Raw genomic sequence first — 14,938 nt, 5'->3', positions numbered from 1 at the left:
TAATTCCCTTTTTAAGGGTAAAAAATGATCAGATGACAACTAGCACCCCCCCCCACCCTTTTTGCCAAAATATATCTGATAAAAATTATGAGACAGTCATTTTGTTCAAAATAAACTACAGATCATAAAAAAAAACTCCGGGGCCTGCAAGACCCCCAAGAACCCAGGGAAAAGTGTTGTAAATTATGCCTCGCGGTCAAACAAGGTTTTTAATGGAAGGGCTGGTCGTATAAACTTCGGAGGGGCTCATTCGACTGGAAAGTGGAAGTTCTAGTTCTCTTTTTAAGAATCAAAGGGGACTAGAGGACAAATAACCCCCTGTACTCTCTTTTCCCAAAATACATCCGATCGAAATTTATTTGATAGCAATTTTGTTAAAATAAGGTAAAAAATCAGATAACAAAACTCTGCGTCGACACAACCCCCAGAGCCTGGAGGCAAGTATTGTAAGTTATGCTATGGGGGCACATAAAGTTTCCTTGTGGGGGTTCTTAACATTGTTCAAAGATAAGATAAGCCCGACCTCCACCCCCACTAAAAGAATCTATAAACTATATTTTATTCAGAAACTTATGGAGGCTGAGTCCTGCCCCTCCAGAGCCCGATCCTTCCCCCCTAAAAACCTATCAACGATAAATCATGGGAGCTGACCCCTGGTCCTCCCTCCGTGGCTTAACCCCTACCCCCCCAAAAAAAACAAATTATTAACGATATTTTATTCAAAAAATTTTCGTGATAACTCCCTGGCCCTCTCTTAATGGCCCAGCCTAACCTCTCCCCCTCCCAATAGAAAATATACTTACGATTAATTATTCCAAAAGTCATTGAAGCTGACCCCTGGTCCTCCCTCCATGGCTCGACCCCCACCCCCACTAAAAAAACTAATCAGCGATATCTCATTCCAAAAATCAGGGGAGCTGCCCCTGGCCCTCCTTTCATGACCCGAACCCCCTCCCCCCAACGAAAAATTGATGATATTTTATTCCAAAAATCTTATGATCTCACAATTGGCCCCCCCGGCCCTCCATGGCCTGATAACCTTCCTCCCTCGAAAAACTTATCAATGATAAATCATGGGAGCTAACGCCTGATCCTCCCTATATGACCAGACTCTCCCCTCTAAATGAAATTATCGAGTCTTTATTCCAAAAATCATGGGAGCTGACCCTGGTCCTCCCTCCGTGGCTTAACCCCTACCCCCCAAAAAAACAAATTATTAACGATATTTTATTCCAAAAATTTTCGTGATAACTCCCTGGCCCTCCCTTAATGGCCCAGCCTAACCTCTCCCTTCCCAAAAGAAAATATACTAACGATTAATTATTCCAAAGTCATTGGAGCTGACCCCTGGTCCTCCCTCCATGGCTCGAACCCCCCCCCCCACTAAAAAAAAACTAATCAACGATATCTCATTCTAAAAATCAGGGGAGCTGCCCCTGGCCCTCCCTTCATGACTCGAACCCCCTCCCCCCAACAAAAAATTGATGATATTTTATTTCAAAAATCGTATGATCTCACAATTGGTCTAATCCTTCCTCCCCCCCCCAAAAAAAAAAAAAATAAAAATCATTAACGGTAGGGTACACTATTCCAAAACTTATGGGAGCTAACCCCCGGCCCTCCATGGCCTGATAACCTTCCTCCCTCGAAAAAACTTATCAATGATAAATCATGGGAGCTAACGCCTGATCCTCCCTATATGACCAGACCCTCCCCCTCTAAATGAAATTATCGAGTCTTTATTCCAAAAATCATGGGAGCTGACCCCAGCCCCTCCCTCCGTGGCTTGAACCACCGCACAAAAAAACGAAAACATTAACGATGTTTTATTCCGAAAATCATGGGAACTGACCCTGACCTCCTTAAAAAGAAATTATTAACGATATTTTATTTCAAACATCAAGCCAGCTGCGCTCTGGCCCTCTCTTGACGACCAGAGCTTTACCCCCTAAAAAAATGTTTATTAACCATATTTTAATCCAAACATCAAGGGAGCTGAGCTCCGGCCCTCTCTTCATGACCCAACCCTGACCCCCCTAAAAAAAATCTTATTAACGATATTTTATTCCATCCATCAAGGGAGCTGGGCTCTGGCCCTCTTTTCATGACCTGACCCCGACTCCCCTAAAAAAATATTGATAATATTTTATTCAAAAATCATGCGAGCTGACCCCTCTCTCCGTTTTCCAACCCCATCCCACCCCTCCCCCCAAAAAAACAATAAAAAACAACAATTTATTAACAAAAAATAATTTCCGTAACATTTTCTAATTGATATACGGTTATCGAACGCCGTCTATATTAAACTCATCCTTATGTCACAATAGGCTTTATTCCGAATTTGCAGGCAACTCTTATTCCATCCTGCATTGTTTTACTTCAGTAATTATGGGATCAGACCCATGGCTCTCCTTCCAAAAAAAACAACTTATTGACGATATTTTATTCCAAAAATCGTGGAAGTTGACCCGTGCCCCCCCCTCCAAAAAAAACTAGTTGATGAAATTTTATTTAAAATATTATTGGAGCTAACTCTTGACCCTCTCTCCATGCCGAGCCCCCTAAAAAATAACTAGCTAACGGTATTTTATTCCAAAAATAATGGGAGCTGACCCCTGGCTTTCCTTCCGTGGCTTAACTACCCCCCACACACATACACAAAACCTATTAAGGATATTTTATTCCAAATAACCATTGGAATTCAGTTTGATTTTTTTATCTCTTTCCAAAATTTCTCAAGACACTTATAGTTTTCACTACAAACAAGAATTTGGCTTCTGCCCGTTTCCCTAACGGTAAAACCATAAAGTGTACTGCGTATTTGGGTCTTGACTAAAACAAATTATGTAACAAATATTTTCTTTTGTATTTTTTACAACATTGAAAATAAAAGTGAAAATTGCAGTGAAACAAAATCTTGAGATGATGAGCTTTCAGCAATTAATATCATTATACATAAAATATTAAGTTTAATTATATTATTTTTTGCCAAGACCGCTTCCAGACAAGTGTAGTCTTATTATAGAATTTATTTCGGAACTTAAAATTATTTGAAATAGGGAAATTAAATGAACAATCATAACAAAAGAAACATACAACAGGTACTAGTTATATTTCTAATTTAATACGTTTTCAGTAAAGTACCATGACGCAGTAGGTTTTAGACTTGTACAGTGAGAGAAGGACGCGCTACCCTGATTCTTGTTTGTAGTGATTTGTGTTCGTTTCAAGCTTGATTTGCATATTCAATAAGTTTCACTCGTTTTAAGATTTATTTATTCATTTATATTAGTACTATTTATGTTTGCTTGCAATGATTTTTTATTTAATTTCTGTTCATTTGAGATTTCATTATTCTTTAGTTGTAATTTCTGGTCGTTTTGAGTTTGAGTTATTGTAGGTTTCTATTTCTTCTGATCTTAAGTTGAATATGGCCTTTACTTTTCTTTAAAAAAACTTCTTTTTCGGAAAGTTTTTTTTTAAATTAATTTTGGAAAAACAGCTGCTCCCTTTCTTCAGTGCTATAAGAGAAAGTTACAAGGGAACATTTTCTGAACGATCATGTGAAGGAAACAAACCGAATAAAACAAGCTAATAAAAACGAACAACCCTGAAGGCAAACACGAAAAAATACTATAAAAACATTGTTGGAAGAAGAAATAAAAACTACAAAAAAACAATGTGAATAAACCAGCAACTGATAGAACCAAATTAACAAAACAAGGATTCTAAAGGCCAAAAAACTAATTTCAGAATAACTTACACACCAGTGTTTGTGATTAACAAAACAATGGGTTCTCTTAATACTAGATTAGTGACTGAATTGGTGAAGATTCGTTCAAACACTGGACAATTAGACAATTGGACTGGACAATTAGCTATCTAGGAAAAAAAGTAATTTATTGTCTCATTATAATATTAAATATATTTTCTTTTATTAATGTAATTATTATTTAAAAGAAAATTTGACTAATTTTCTTTTATGTAATTTAGTATATTTTCATTCGTTAAATTATAATTCTAATCAGTGCCTGTCTAATATATACTAACCTCTCAGATTCAAGAGATCTAGTGCAAAAGAAGATAAAATGCAACATTATTAGAATCTACCAATGATTTAGTTGAGATCGTCATTTAGTAGCGTTTGTAGTTAATAGCGTAGTTAGTAGTAGTAAATAATGAGGAAAAGACCGCACTACCTTTCCATCATACAAACAACAACAAGTAGAACTAGATCTACGTTGCGTGGGCAACGTGAGGTGTTGTGGCGACCTTTGTTTGGCTTCGCCGAGTCAAGTATTGCGAGAGTAACGCTTTGGTTTTGTTTCCTCGCTTCGATTAAACGCTGAAGTTGTTAATCTGTAAGGATCATCAAATAAATACTAGGTACCCCAACTTGCAAAAGTTGCAAACCCCTCATTTCACGACCATTAGGCCAATGCAAAAAATCGTATAAGTGGCCGTTTTGTCCTAAAGTTTGTCTTGTTCGCAATTAATTACCCAGGGAAAAACTGCATCGCATGCTGTCTAATTTTAATCAGCCCTTGTCTAATAACACCAACCTCTCAGATCCAAAAGATCTAGTGCAGAAAAAGATCACATGCAGATTCATTAGAATTCACTTATCATATAAATAATAACGAAGACCACACTGCCTTTCCATAATAGAAATACAGAAGAGAGAATAATGAGGACTTTTTTCGCAAGACAGTCCTCATTATTCTCTCTTCTGTATTTCTTTTTCGTTTATCAAACAGTTCGTGGTAACGAACTGTAGTAAGGAACGACCCGGCTCAATAGTAACCGAAACTCTAAAAAATGGAATTTTGATACCAATAGTTACATCAAACGAATCGCATTTTAATGCTGATTTTAAATATATAAGTTTCATCAAGATCAGTTATACTCATCAAAAGTTACGAGCCTGAGAATATTTGCCTCATTTTAGAAAATAGGGGGAAACACCCCCTAAAAGTCATACAATCTTAAAGAAAATCACACCATCAGATTCAGCGTATCGGAGAACCTTATTGTAGAAGTTTCAAGCTCCTATCTACAAAAATGTGGAATTTCGCATTTTTTTTGCCAGAAGACAGATCACGGATGCGTGTTTATTTGTTTGTTGTTTTTTTTTCCAGGGGTGATCGTATCGGCTGAGTGGTCCTAGAATGTTGCGAGAGGGCTTAAAACGAACAAAAATTATTACGCATATGAGGGGTTTACCTTCTCGTTATACCTCACTCTTTACGCTAAAGTATTTTTAGTAATTTCAACTATTTATTCTACGACCTTTGTGATTCAGAGGTCATTCTTAAGGAATTGGGACAAAATCTAAGCTTTAGTGTAAAGACCGAGGGGGTGAACCCCCTCATATATGTAATAAAAACATGATAATACAAAAGTTCTTTACGTAAGCTAATTTATAAGTTACGCATATCTTTTACTAATAAAAAGATTCGTAAAAAATTAAAAGTTCTAGTTGCCTTTTTAATTAACCAAAAAATCGGAGGGCAACTAGACTTCCTCTGCCGCTCTTTTTTATCAAAATCATTCGATCAAAATTATAAGAAAGCCGTTTAGTCAAAAAAAAAAAATATGCAAATTCCGTGTTAATTATTCCTCTGCGGAGAGCCAAAATTTAACATTCATTGATTCAAAAACCTTCAGAAACTAAATGAAAAAAACAAGTTTTTTTTAACTGAAATTAAGGAGCGACATTAAAACTTAAAACGAACAGAAATTACTCCGTATATGAAATGGGTTGTCCCCTTCGCAATCTCTCGCTCTTTACGCTAAAGTTTGACTCTGCCACAATTCTGCTTTTTAAAACAATTAAAAGCTTTAGCGTAAAGAGCGAGAGATTGCGAAGGGGACAACCCATTTCATATACGGAGTAATTTCTGTTCGTTTTAAGTTTTAATGTCGCTCCTTACTTTCAGTTAAAAAAAAACTTGTTTCTTTTTATTTAATCACTAGCTGTTGGGGCGCTTCGCGCACCCCTAAGCCCCCCCGCGCGCGTAAGTCGTTACGCGCCATTGTAGTTGTGTCCCTTTGTCCCACCTGTGAATAGAGATAGATATAAATATATGTTTTTAACTACGTAAAACATGCGAATATACAACATTCTTCGCTGTCCCATTGTCTGTGCATATAAATAGATTGTCAGGTTTACTGACTCTTGAACATGCAACATATAATTGTCCATGGGAAAAACAATCCGTATTCAGATCTATACCTCATTATTATAATGATGTGTCCCTGTGTCCCGGTCGTCATTTATATTCCCTGTGTCCCGCTCGTCATTTGTGTCCCGGTGTCCCGGTCTTTAATTTTTATTCGAAAAATCCCTTTGTCCCGGTTGTCATTTATATATCCCGCCTGTGCCCCCGGCGTCCCCGTTGTATTTGTGTCCCTGTGTCCCGGTCGTCATTTATATTCCCTGTGTCCCGGTCGTGATTTGTGTCCGGGTGTCCCAGTCTGTAATGTTTTTTACCTTTTTTCTTTTTTCAGTTTTCTTTTTCTTCTTTATTTTTCAGCGTCACTATGAAGTACATATCGCCATGTCGTCATAACAGAAAGATAGATGACCTTTAGGCAAATGCACAAAATCGTATAAGTGGTCGTTTTACCCCAAAGTTTCTCTTGCTCGTAATCAGGTACCTGGGGAAAAACTACGTCATATGCTGTCTAATTTTGATTAGTGCTTGTCTAATAACACTAACCTCTCAGATCCAAGAGATACAGTGCAGAAAAAGATCAAATGCAGAATCTTTAGAATCTACTTATCATATAGTAGAGATTGTCATTCAGCAGTTCTAGTATTTAGTAGTAGTCTCTAGTAGCGTTTGTAGATGACGTTTGTCATGTCGTCATAATAGAAAGATAGATGACCTTTAGGCAAATGCAGAACGTCGTACAAGTGGCCATTTTGTCCCAACATTTCTCTCGCATTATAGGGTAGTCCCCAAATTTCACCTTACGGAGCATCATTTCAATAAGTTTCATTCATCCGAATATCTTTTTCATAAAACTTTCTTTGAAAAGCTTAAAACATAAAACAAGTTTCTCTTTGAAAAACTTGTCTTGTTGAAAAAGTTTTTTAAATTAATCAAATAGCAGAGATCGTCATTTACTAGCGTTAGTAGTTAGTAGTAGTTTATAGTAGCGTTTGTAGATATCGTTAGTATCGTCATAATAGAAAGATAGATGACAAATTAGGCAAAATTTAGGCAAATGCAGAAACTCGTATAAGTGGCCATTTCGCCTCAATATTTCTCTTGTACTAAACGGTAGTCCCCAAATTTCACCTTATGGAGCATCGTTTCAACAAGTTTCATACATCCAAATATCTTACGTTGTTCATTCATTGTTTGGGGAGGTGTTGATTCCTCCCTTGCATTCATCCAAATATCCAGTTTCATTCATCCAAATATCTTACGTTGTTCATTCATTGTTTGGGGAGGTGTTGATTCCTCCCTTGCATTCATCCAAATATCCAGTTTCATTCATCCAAATATCTTACGTTGTTCATTCATTGTTTGGGGAGGTGTTGATTCCTCCCTTGTATTCATCCAAATATCCAGTATCATTCATCCAAATATCTTACGTTGTTCATTCATTGTATGGGGAGGTATTGATTCCTCCCTTGCATGAATTGGACTCTTTATTTTTATTATTATTACTTTTTTTCATTTTCCCCCAAGAAGTTAACTTCAGGGGATCTTGTTTTAAGTGGTGTATTACATGCTGTAATCTAGTATTTAATAAATGAAATGAATGAATGAAATGAAATAAATGAATCTTGTGGATATTTATATCCATTCGCTCTCACTTCAATTCTATTCATATTCATACGATACCATATTATTTTGTGAAGCATTATCATCTTTTTCTGTTTTCTGTAATACTTAACGATTTTAGTTGTATTATTATTATCAATAGTTCATATTAGTTTGAATATTTAACTGCAGTGATAATTTGATAAGTGGTAAAAGCATTAATAAGTGGTAATAGAAAAGAATGTAAATATAAAGATGTGAAACAAACATACAACAATTGTGTTTTCCCTTGGTTAATACATTCTTGGAGTAAACCCGTCAAAATTATGAGCAATATTTATCTTAGTTCAGTTAATTTGGGTCGGGTAAATATTTCAGTTAATTTGGGTCTAGTAAATATTTAGCTGCAGTGATAAGTGGCAGAGACAGACATATTTATTGACACTCTCGACATAGGGCTAAGAAGCACTAAAACTTAAATGTTTACATAATACATAACATTGCACAAACACGAACTACGTTTACTTTATGTTGTTAAATAGACCCGTGAAAAAGGGAAGAAAAGAATGCTGATACCGTCTTGTGTGACAATAAACTGAATCCAACTTGTTCTGTCTTCTGGTGAGAGTACTTGAATGTGCTTTTGGGGGGAGGATACACCTGTATTCTGAGTTTCTTAGAATTCTGCTACTACTGACAATTCACCGCAGCACCAAGCCACGCTCCTCGTCCATCCCCGTATATTCAAGGCCTCCGTCTTTCCACCCTCCCAGGAAGTTTCCATTTCCTTCAAATCTTTCTCTATGACATCCATCCTTCCCAACCGTCGACGACCTGCTTTCCGTTTAGCCCTAGACGGTTCACCGAAAAGGACAATCTTTGGCAATTTATCATCCTTTATCCAGAGAACTTGCCCTAGCCATCTCAACCTTTCTCTCATTGTAGCCTTACAAGTCGGAATTCTAAACTCGCAAAATCCCAAAAGCTTCATAGAATATATTTTCCAAATTTGATTGTTAGATTTTGGTGGCGATTGTGGAGTGACTCAAGTTCCACTAATTCATGGGCCTTTTTGTAGGAAGTATAGCTTTTTCTCCCATCATAATTTTACAAGCACGCATTTGTGTGGTTTCAATATTTTGGTTTGGCCGGGAGCTTAACTGGACGCTTGGGCCCCGAACAGGACGCGTATTCTAGTACAGGCAGAACGTAAGTCATGTAGACTAGTTTTATTAAACAAACTTACAACATTTTTGTTTTCACCTGGTTAATACACTAGAAATAAACCCATCAAAATTATGAACAATAATTGTCTTACTTCAGTTAATTAGGGCCGGGTAAATTTTAGTCGCCGTGGTAAATTAGTAAGTGGTAAAAGGTGTCCGACAACTAGTGAAAGAAAAGAATCGAATCCTAATAGAAAGCTGTGAAAGAAGTACTGCAATTGTGCTTGGTCAATACATTCCCTGAATAAACTTATCGAAACTGTGAATAAAATGTACCCTAGTTTAATTATTGGGAAAGATGGGACGGGAAAGATTTAGTGGCAGATATAATTTGGTGGGTAGTAAAAGAGAAGAGAAACAAATGTTTTGTGAAAGTTGTGAAACAAGTAGTTAAAAATTGGATGCTTAATTGGTTAATATAGTACGTTCCAGGAAGAAATTCCTCAAATTTCTAGCACCATATTTACCATATGCAAATTCACTGAACTAAGGTAAGCATTGTTTAAATTTTGAAAAATTTCTTCCTTGAACGTACTATATTAACCAATTAAGCACAAAACAAGTTTTCTCAATTGAAAGTAAAGAGCAACATTAAAATAAAAACAAACAGAAATTATTACGTATATGAGGGGAGCTGTCCCCTCCTCAAACCTTACTCTTTACCTTAAAATTTGACTTCTGTCCCAAAACTTGAGCGTAAAGAGCGAGGTATAAACCCCTTTTTCTAACAGAGCATCAGTCTACTGTTGTACCATAGGGGTGTATCACTATATAGAGACCCTAAACACTTTCAGTGAGCCTCTAGCCAATGGCCCCTTATCAAAGTCGGGAATAGAATGTACAAATCAAAAGCGTATCCAGAATTTTTGTTTTGGGGGTGGGGTTACAAAAAGTTTGAAAAACGTATCAAAATTTTTTTCATAAGTATTTTTATCACTTTTTACGAGTCTGACGATTTTTTTTTTTTGGGGGGGGGGGTTGTATGGTACAAATATACCATTAAATGTATGTTATTATTATAGGTGAAATACCAGGAAACTTCCACAAGATTATAGTAAATGATAACATCCATGAGGCTTACAATGAGCTTAAAGAATATTTATTGACTCACATAGAAGATGCTAGGAAGAACGGAGCCCGAATGAATGGTGAAGTTTTATCGAAGCTTTCCTCTCTTCTTTATTTTAGTAGTTTATCTTTTAATTTATTTCCCACTGATATTTCTAATTAAATATTTTTGGTTTTGGTGATTTTCTCAGCAAATTTCTATTTATTTTAGCACTATTAATGCACAAATACATAAGATAAAGAAAGTTTTAAGGTACTTATGTGACACTTGTATGTAGGGGGTACTTGTGTGACCCCCTACAGCTCAAATTGTTCATTCATTGACGCATTATAGAACCGGTTCTATTCGTCAGTTTCTTTCATCTTAGCGTGAGACTAGACGAGGAGAGACCGAATAGTTGCAACATGTATAATTTGGGCTATATATTTGCACATTAGGGGGGGGGGGGTAAAATATTTGGACAGTGTGGAGTTAGAAAACAATTCTTACTACATAATGTGCAGTATAACTGTATCTAACACATTAGGCATGAAGACCCGCTATACTTCCCCCCCCTAATGTGCAAATATACTGCCCAAATTTGATTCTAAAGTATTGTATTTTTATCTTACTTTTGTATATTTCATTAGGGTTGAGCATCAGAGAAACATATTGGAAGAATATTAGGTAGGGGGTATATAATAGAAGTACTAATTGTAATTTACAATTTAAGCTGAATAATATAATTTTTGAAAGTGAGAATTAAACCTGTCTGCTTTTGCTATTTTCACTTTCAAATTCATCGTTTTATGTTTATTTCAGCACTTATTTCACATCTATATTCTTCTTTTACATCTATTTTTCACAACTTTTCTTTTATCCTTTGTTTGAATCTTTTCTTATACGTAAAAAAATAATTTTCTTTCGTTTTTTTTCTCTATTGTGAGAGGTTAAATTTCCAAGCACTGGCAATCCTTTTTTTTTTTTTTTTTTTGTTAGAACTGCACAACTATTTGTGTCGTAAACTTACTTACTTAATCCTCATGCTCGGGTGGCGTTAGAAGCTGTAGTTGGCACCATATTGTACTAAAATGTGGCCCTAACAGCTTAAGAAGATGTAGCTTTCCTTTGAGGTTATAGTTGTTGTGAGGTTATAGTTATGAGGTTATAGTTGTCTCTGGGAATCAGCACATTATTAGGGTTTGAATTTTTACGGACAGAAAGCGTTGTTAGATTTAGCTATTTAGTTTTGCTTAACTGTTTTCACGATTCAAAGTGGAAGCAATTGGTTGAATTTAATTGAGCTAATGTAATGAACTAATTAGTTCAATTTAACTAACTTGTTTTGCTTTATTTTTACGGTTCAACGTAGCTATTCTAACAAAATTATCATACTACCTTCATGACTTCATAAGCTTGAAACTGCCAAAAGGAAAATCCGAAAAAAATCGTCGTTTTCAGGGACGAATTGAGCTAAGATGTGTTTAGGGGACATAAATGTATTTTTTGATGCTCTTAGCATTTTAATTGTTGGGTCTTGACTCAATTTTATTCTTTGAATATTTTTGCGAAGAGATTTTCCACATTGCGAATTTGAAAAGCAGATACTTAACTGAAAACATCGTAAAATGTCGTTAAAAATGAACTATGATTCGAATAAAAATGCTGCAGCTTTTCAAACTAAAACGAAGAAAACGAAAACGAGTACCCTGTTTGACACAGTGCTATATGCTCAAACAAAGCCTCATTTTTCAGCTGCTTATAATGTAGATACAATTTTTATTGAAAATAATATTTTTTAAGGGTTGGGGGGCGTGTTGGGCCCTGGAGGGAGGACAAGGGTTTAGCTCCCATGATTTGTTATTGATAATTTTTCTGGCGTAGAGGTTTCGGGTCATGGAGGACCAGGGATCTGCTCCAATAAGTTTTGGAATCAAATATCGTTAATAAGTTGTTTTTTGTTTTTCTTCTTTGGAAGACGGCTCCTTATTGGGTTATAAGGAGGAGGGAAATCCTTCCTGGGCCTAAGGATAAATTAAAGCCTTACGGCCAAAAACTGATGCAAAGGATTCTACGTCTTGTATGGGTTAGTAGAACCTGCTCTCTTTGAAATATCACTGTTATGTATCTTTTGAATTTAAATTGCTGATCTTTTTGGGTGTGATCTTTTTTTTTCGGCTTTTGTCAGTTATTTTAACTGTACATTTTCTTTCTATTTTTTTTTGCTTTGAAAAAGAAAAAAGGTGTGGATTTAAGGTATTCTCTCTCTCTCTATCTCTCATGTGATCTTATAAATTATCTAAAAAAGGGGAAAAGAAGAGAAGAAATTTGATGTGTAACTAATTCCATAGCATTTGACATTGTCATCATATTTGTAGCGGGCTGTTTTCTGTTAAAGCAGCCCGTTTCTATTAAACCTATTAGATTTTTCTCTTTTCATTTATTATTTCCTTTCTTTGTTTTCATACGTCTGCTTTCTATTTTGTTTGTTTTCCCATATACAAAATTTAGTGGAAATGATGGTCTATGAGATGAAAAAATCAGTCCGATTTCGCTTAGATGTCAAAGTTAGTTAGTTTCAGAATGGGAAATAGTTTTCCAGAAATGGAAAATAAAAGAAAAAGTTCTTGCTGTCAAACCTGAACAGCAACTGAACTTGCTGTTCAGTTTGTACATTGTCGGAGAAGTCCTGGAACTCAATTTTTAATGGGTCTGAAATTGCTCGAAGGTATGTTCATATATAGCCGGTAGGTGAAAGGTACTTGCATGGAGAATGTCAGTTTGTTAAACCGTTATTAAACAGCGTAATAAAAACATTTTAACCCACTAACTGTTGATTTTCACTCACTTTAGATCTCTTTTGTGGTAGGGTAGAAGTGTCGTTTTTCATAAGCCATTTGAGTCTCTGGTGTGCTGACTTGTAATTGTGTGAATCTCTGTTTCTGTTTCTTTGCTGTTTTTCCTCCTTTGCTGTTCTGTTTCTTTGCTGTTTCATGTTTTCATGAAACTTTCTTTGCTTTCATGTTTCTAAAAATAACAAGCTAGTGAGAAAAAAAAATTGTAGTTGATTCAGAATGGTAGCCATTATTTTCCTTAGTCTCAATAGTAACATGTTATTTTGAAAACAAATTTGCGGATTTTTTTTAAGTAAACATTTAATTTATGAAGCTATTCCATTTCAAACCCCTTTACGTTGCATAATATGCACTCACTTTTCCTTTATTAGGTTTTTTAAATATACGCTTAAAGTATTTAATATTTTTGCCCAATTTTAGGAGATGATTGACGATATTAAAAAGAAAATATTATGCCATAAAATTATTGGAATAATGCCAGCATAGACTATTTGTATTCGAAAAAATTAATAGATATAGCAATTCTCTTACTCAGCTACAATTCAAATGCAGAAACATTGTACAAAGGGTTGTTGAATCCATCCTATACAGTAGATAATTTTAGAGGCCACTCCGCACAGAAGATAATACACTACGAATTTTCCGGTCTTTATTGTCTCTCATTCGACAACCTCTAGTAATAGAAACCTACGTAAGTAATTCTAACCTATCTAGTAATTCTAGTAATATCTAGTAATATCTAATCCATTACTATATCTAGTAATAGAAAAATGTAACAAAAATTAAAATGCCTAAAAGAACCCTAATATACTGAACCGTTCTTAGCATGAATTGATTCAACTTTTGTCGTAGTAACCCCGGTTTCACGTTACCACTAAGTTGCCTACGCTAAGTGACTTATGCTATGGAGCTTAAGTAAATTGGTTTCACATTGAAAGTTCACCTGTCACATTCTCACTTCCATAAGCTCTGTAACGTAAGCTTTTCTACATTATTTAACTTTCAAATATGTGGGTGAAGAAACGATTTGTATGATAGTCAATACCTAGAACAAAAGACATGGAATGTATTGAAAATAAATGGAAACAAATATATTTTTGTCCCTTGGATTGTACAGAAAAGGCCTTACCTTAACAAAGTGTATTATCCAGTAGTCTAATTCATCCAATTCAAATCACTTTTCCTCTAAGTTGGTTACGTCACGTATGATAAGTTGAATTTTTTTCAACTTTATGATTGGCTTACATTATGGAGCTTAAGTAGGCTACGCTACGGAGCCTATTGGGCTTGCGGAACTTAAGTGAGCAACTGAGCAAAGACTTATCGAGCTAAGGTCAAACCAGCATATGTCAATGAAAATAGTACTGCTTCCATATTAAGTGGCGTCTTTTATAATTGTTCTTTGCTAAGTTGCACCTGTCGTTGCAACGATGATTTTTATGGTACTTAGCAAAATGTTTATTTCTTAATCTTTGAAAAGCTTTTTGTATGGTTTAAAATCTGCGTATATGAGATAAATAGAGTCTTCCAAAAATAACCACATTTGAAGAAAATATAACTTTTAAATGATATACATGTATGGGGCTCGCATCAAGAATTTGTTTATAATCCTTTTTGTTACGTTTCTACGGGCTGGTATTTTTTTTGTTGGTATTTTAATTATTTTTTTTTGGGGGGGGGGGTCAAAACACCTAATCCCCCGTGGATACGGTCTTGATTGTAAGGAAAGATTTAAGAGAAATGGGAACTTCTGGGGAGGGTGAAAGAGAGAGGCTTTGAGTGGATCGGGATGGAGAAGGAGCATCGGTAGCTTTGCTTAAGTAATAAAGAAAGAGAAAGTATCGGTATGCTTCGTTAATTTTTTTCAGTAATATAGGGGACAAAATTTTTTTTTCAAATGCGGAGGGTAAGTAGCGAATGTGGAAGGATATAGAAACAAATTCAGAAAAAATGCCGAGGTGGGCGGAGTCTGGGTGGGAAGTGTCTTGGGAAAAATCTTTTCCGTGCTAGGGCTTGTTGTTGCATTTACAG

The 14,938-nt window shown here is 35.6% G+C and overlaps 1 protein-coding gene across 4 annotated transcripts in view; it reads left to right on the top strand.

Moving 5' to 3' along the window:
* LOC136033624 (guanylate kinase-like) overlaps nt 1–14,938 on the top strand; it is a 43,771-nt gene that overhangs the window by 26,930 nt on the left and 1,903 nt on the right. For 3 of the 4 annotated variants that reach the window (XM_065714423.1, XM_065714421.1, XM_065714424.1), the window contains one exon: nt 10,027–10,254. In XM_065714423.1, the coding sequence (XP_065570495.1) occupies nt 10,027–10,235 (209 nt within the window). In that variant the 3' untranslated portion in view covers nt 10,236–10,254. Of the gene's footprint in view, nt 1–10,026; nt 10,255–14,938 lie in introns of those variants that run through there. The other variant, XM_065714422.1, reaches the window with a different exon arrangement.

The sequence above is a fragment of the Artemia franciscana genome, chromosome 12 (genome assembly GCF_032884065.1).
Source record: "Artemia franciscana chromosome 12, ASM3288406v1, whole genome shotgun sequence".
In the NCBI taxonomy this organism is placed as follows: domain Eukaryota; kingdom Metazoa; phylum Arthropoda; class Branchiopoda; order Anostraca; family Artemiidae; genus Artemia; species Artemia franciscana.
The sequence above is the reverse complement of the archived record's forward strand: the minus strand, read 5'-3'. Positions and strand labels throughout refer to the sequence as shown.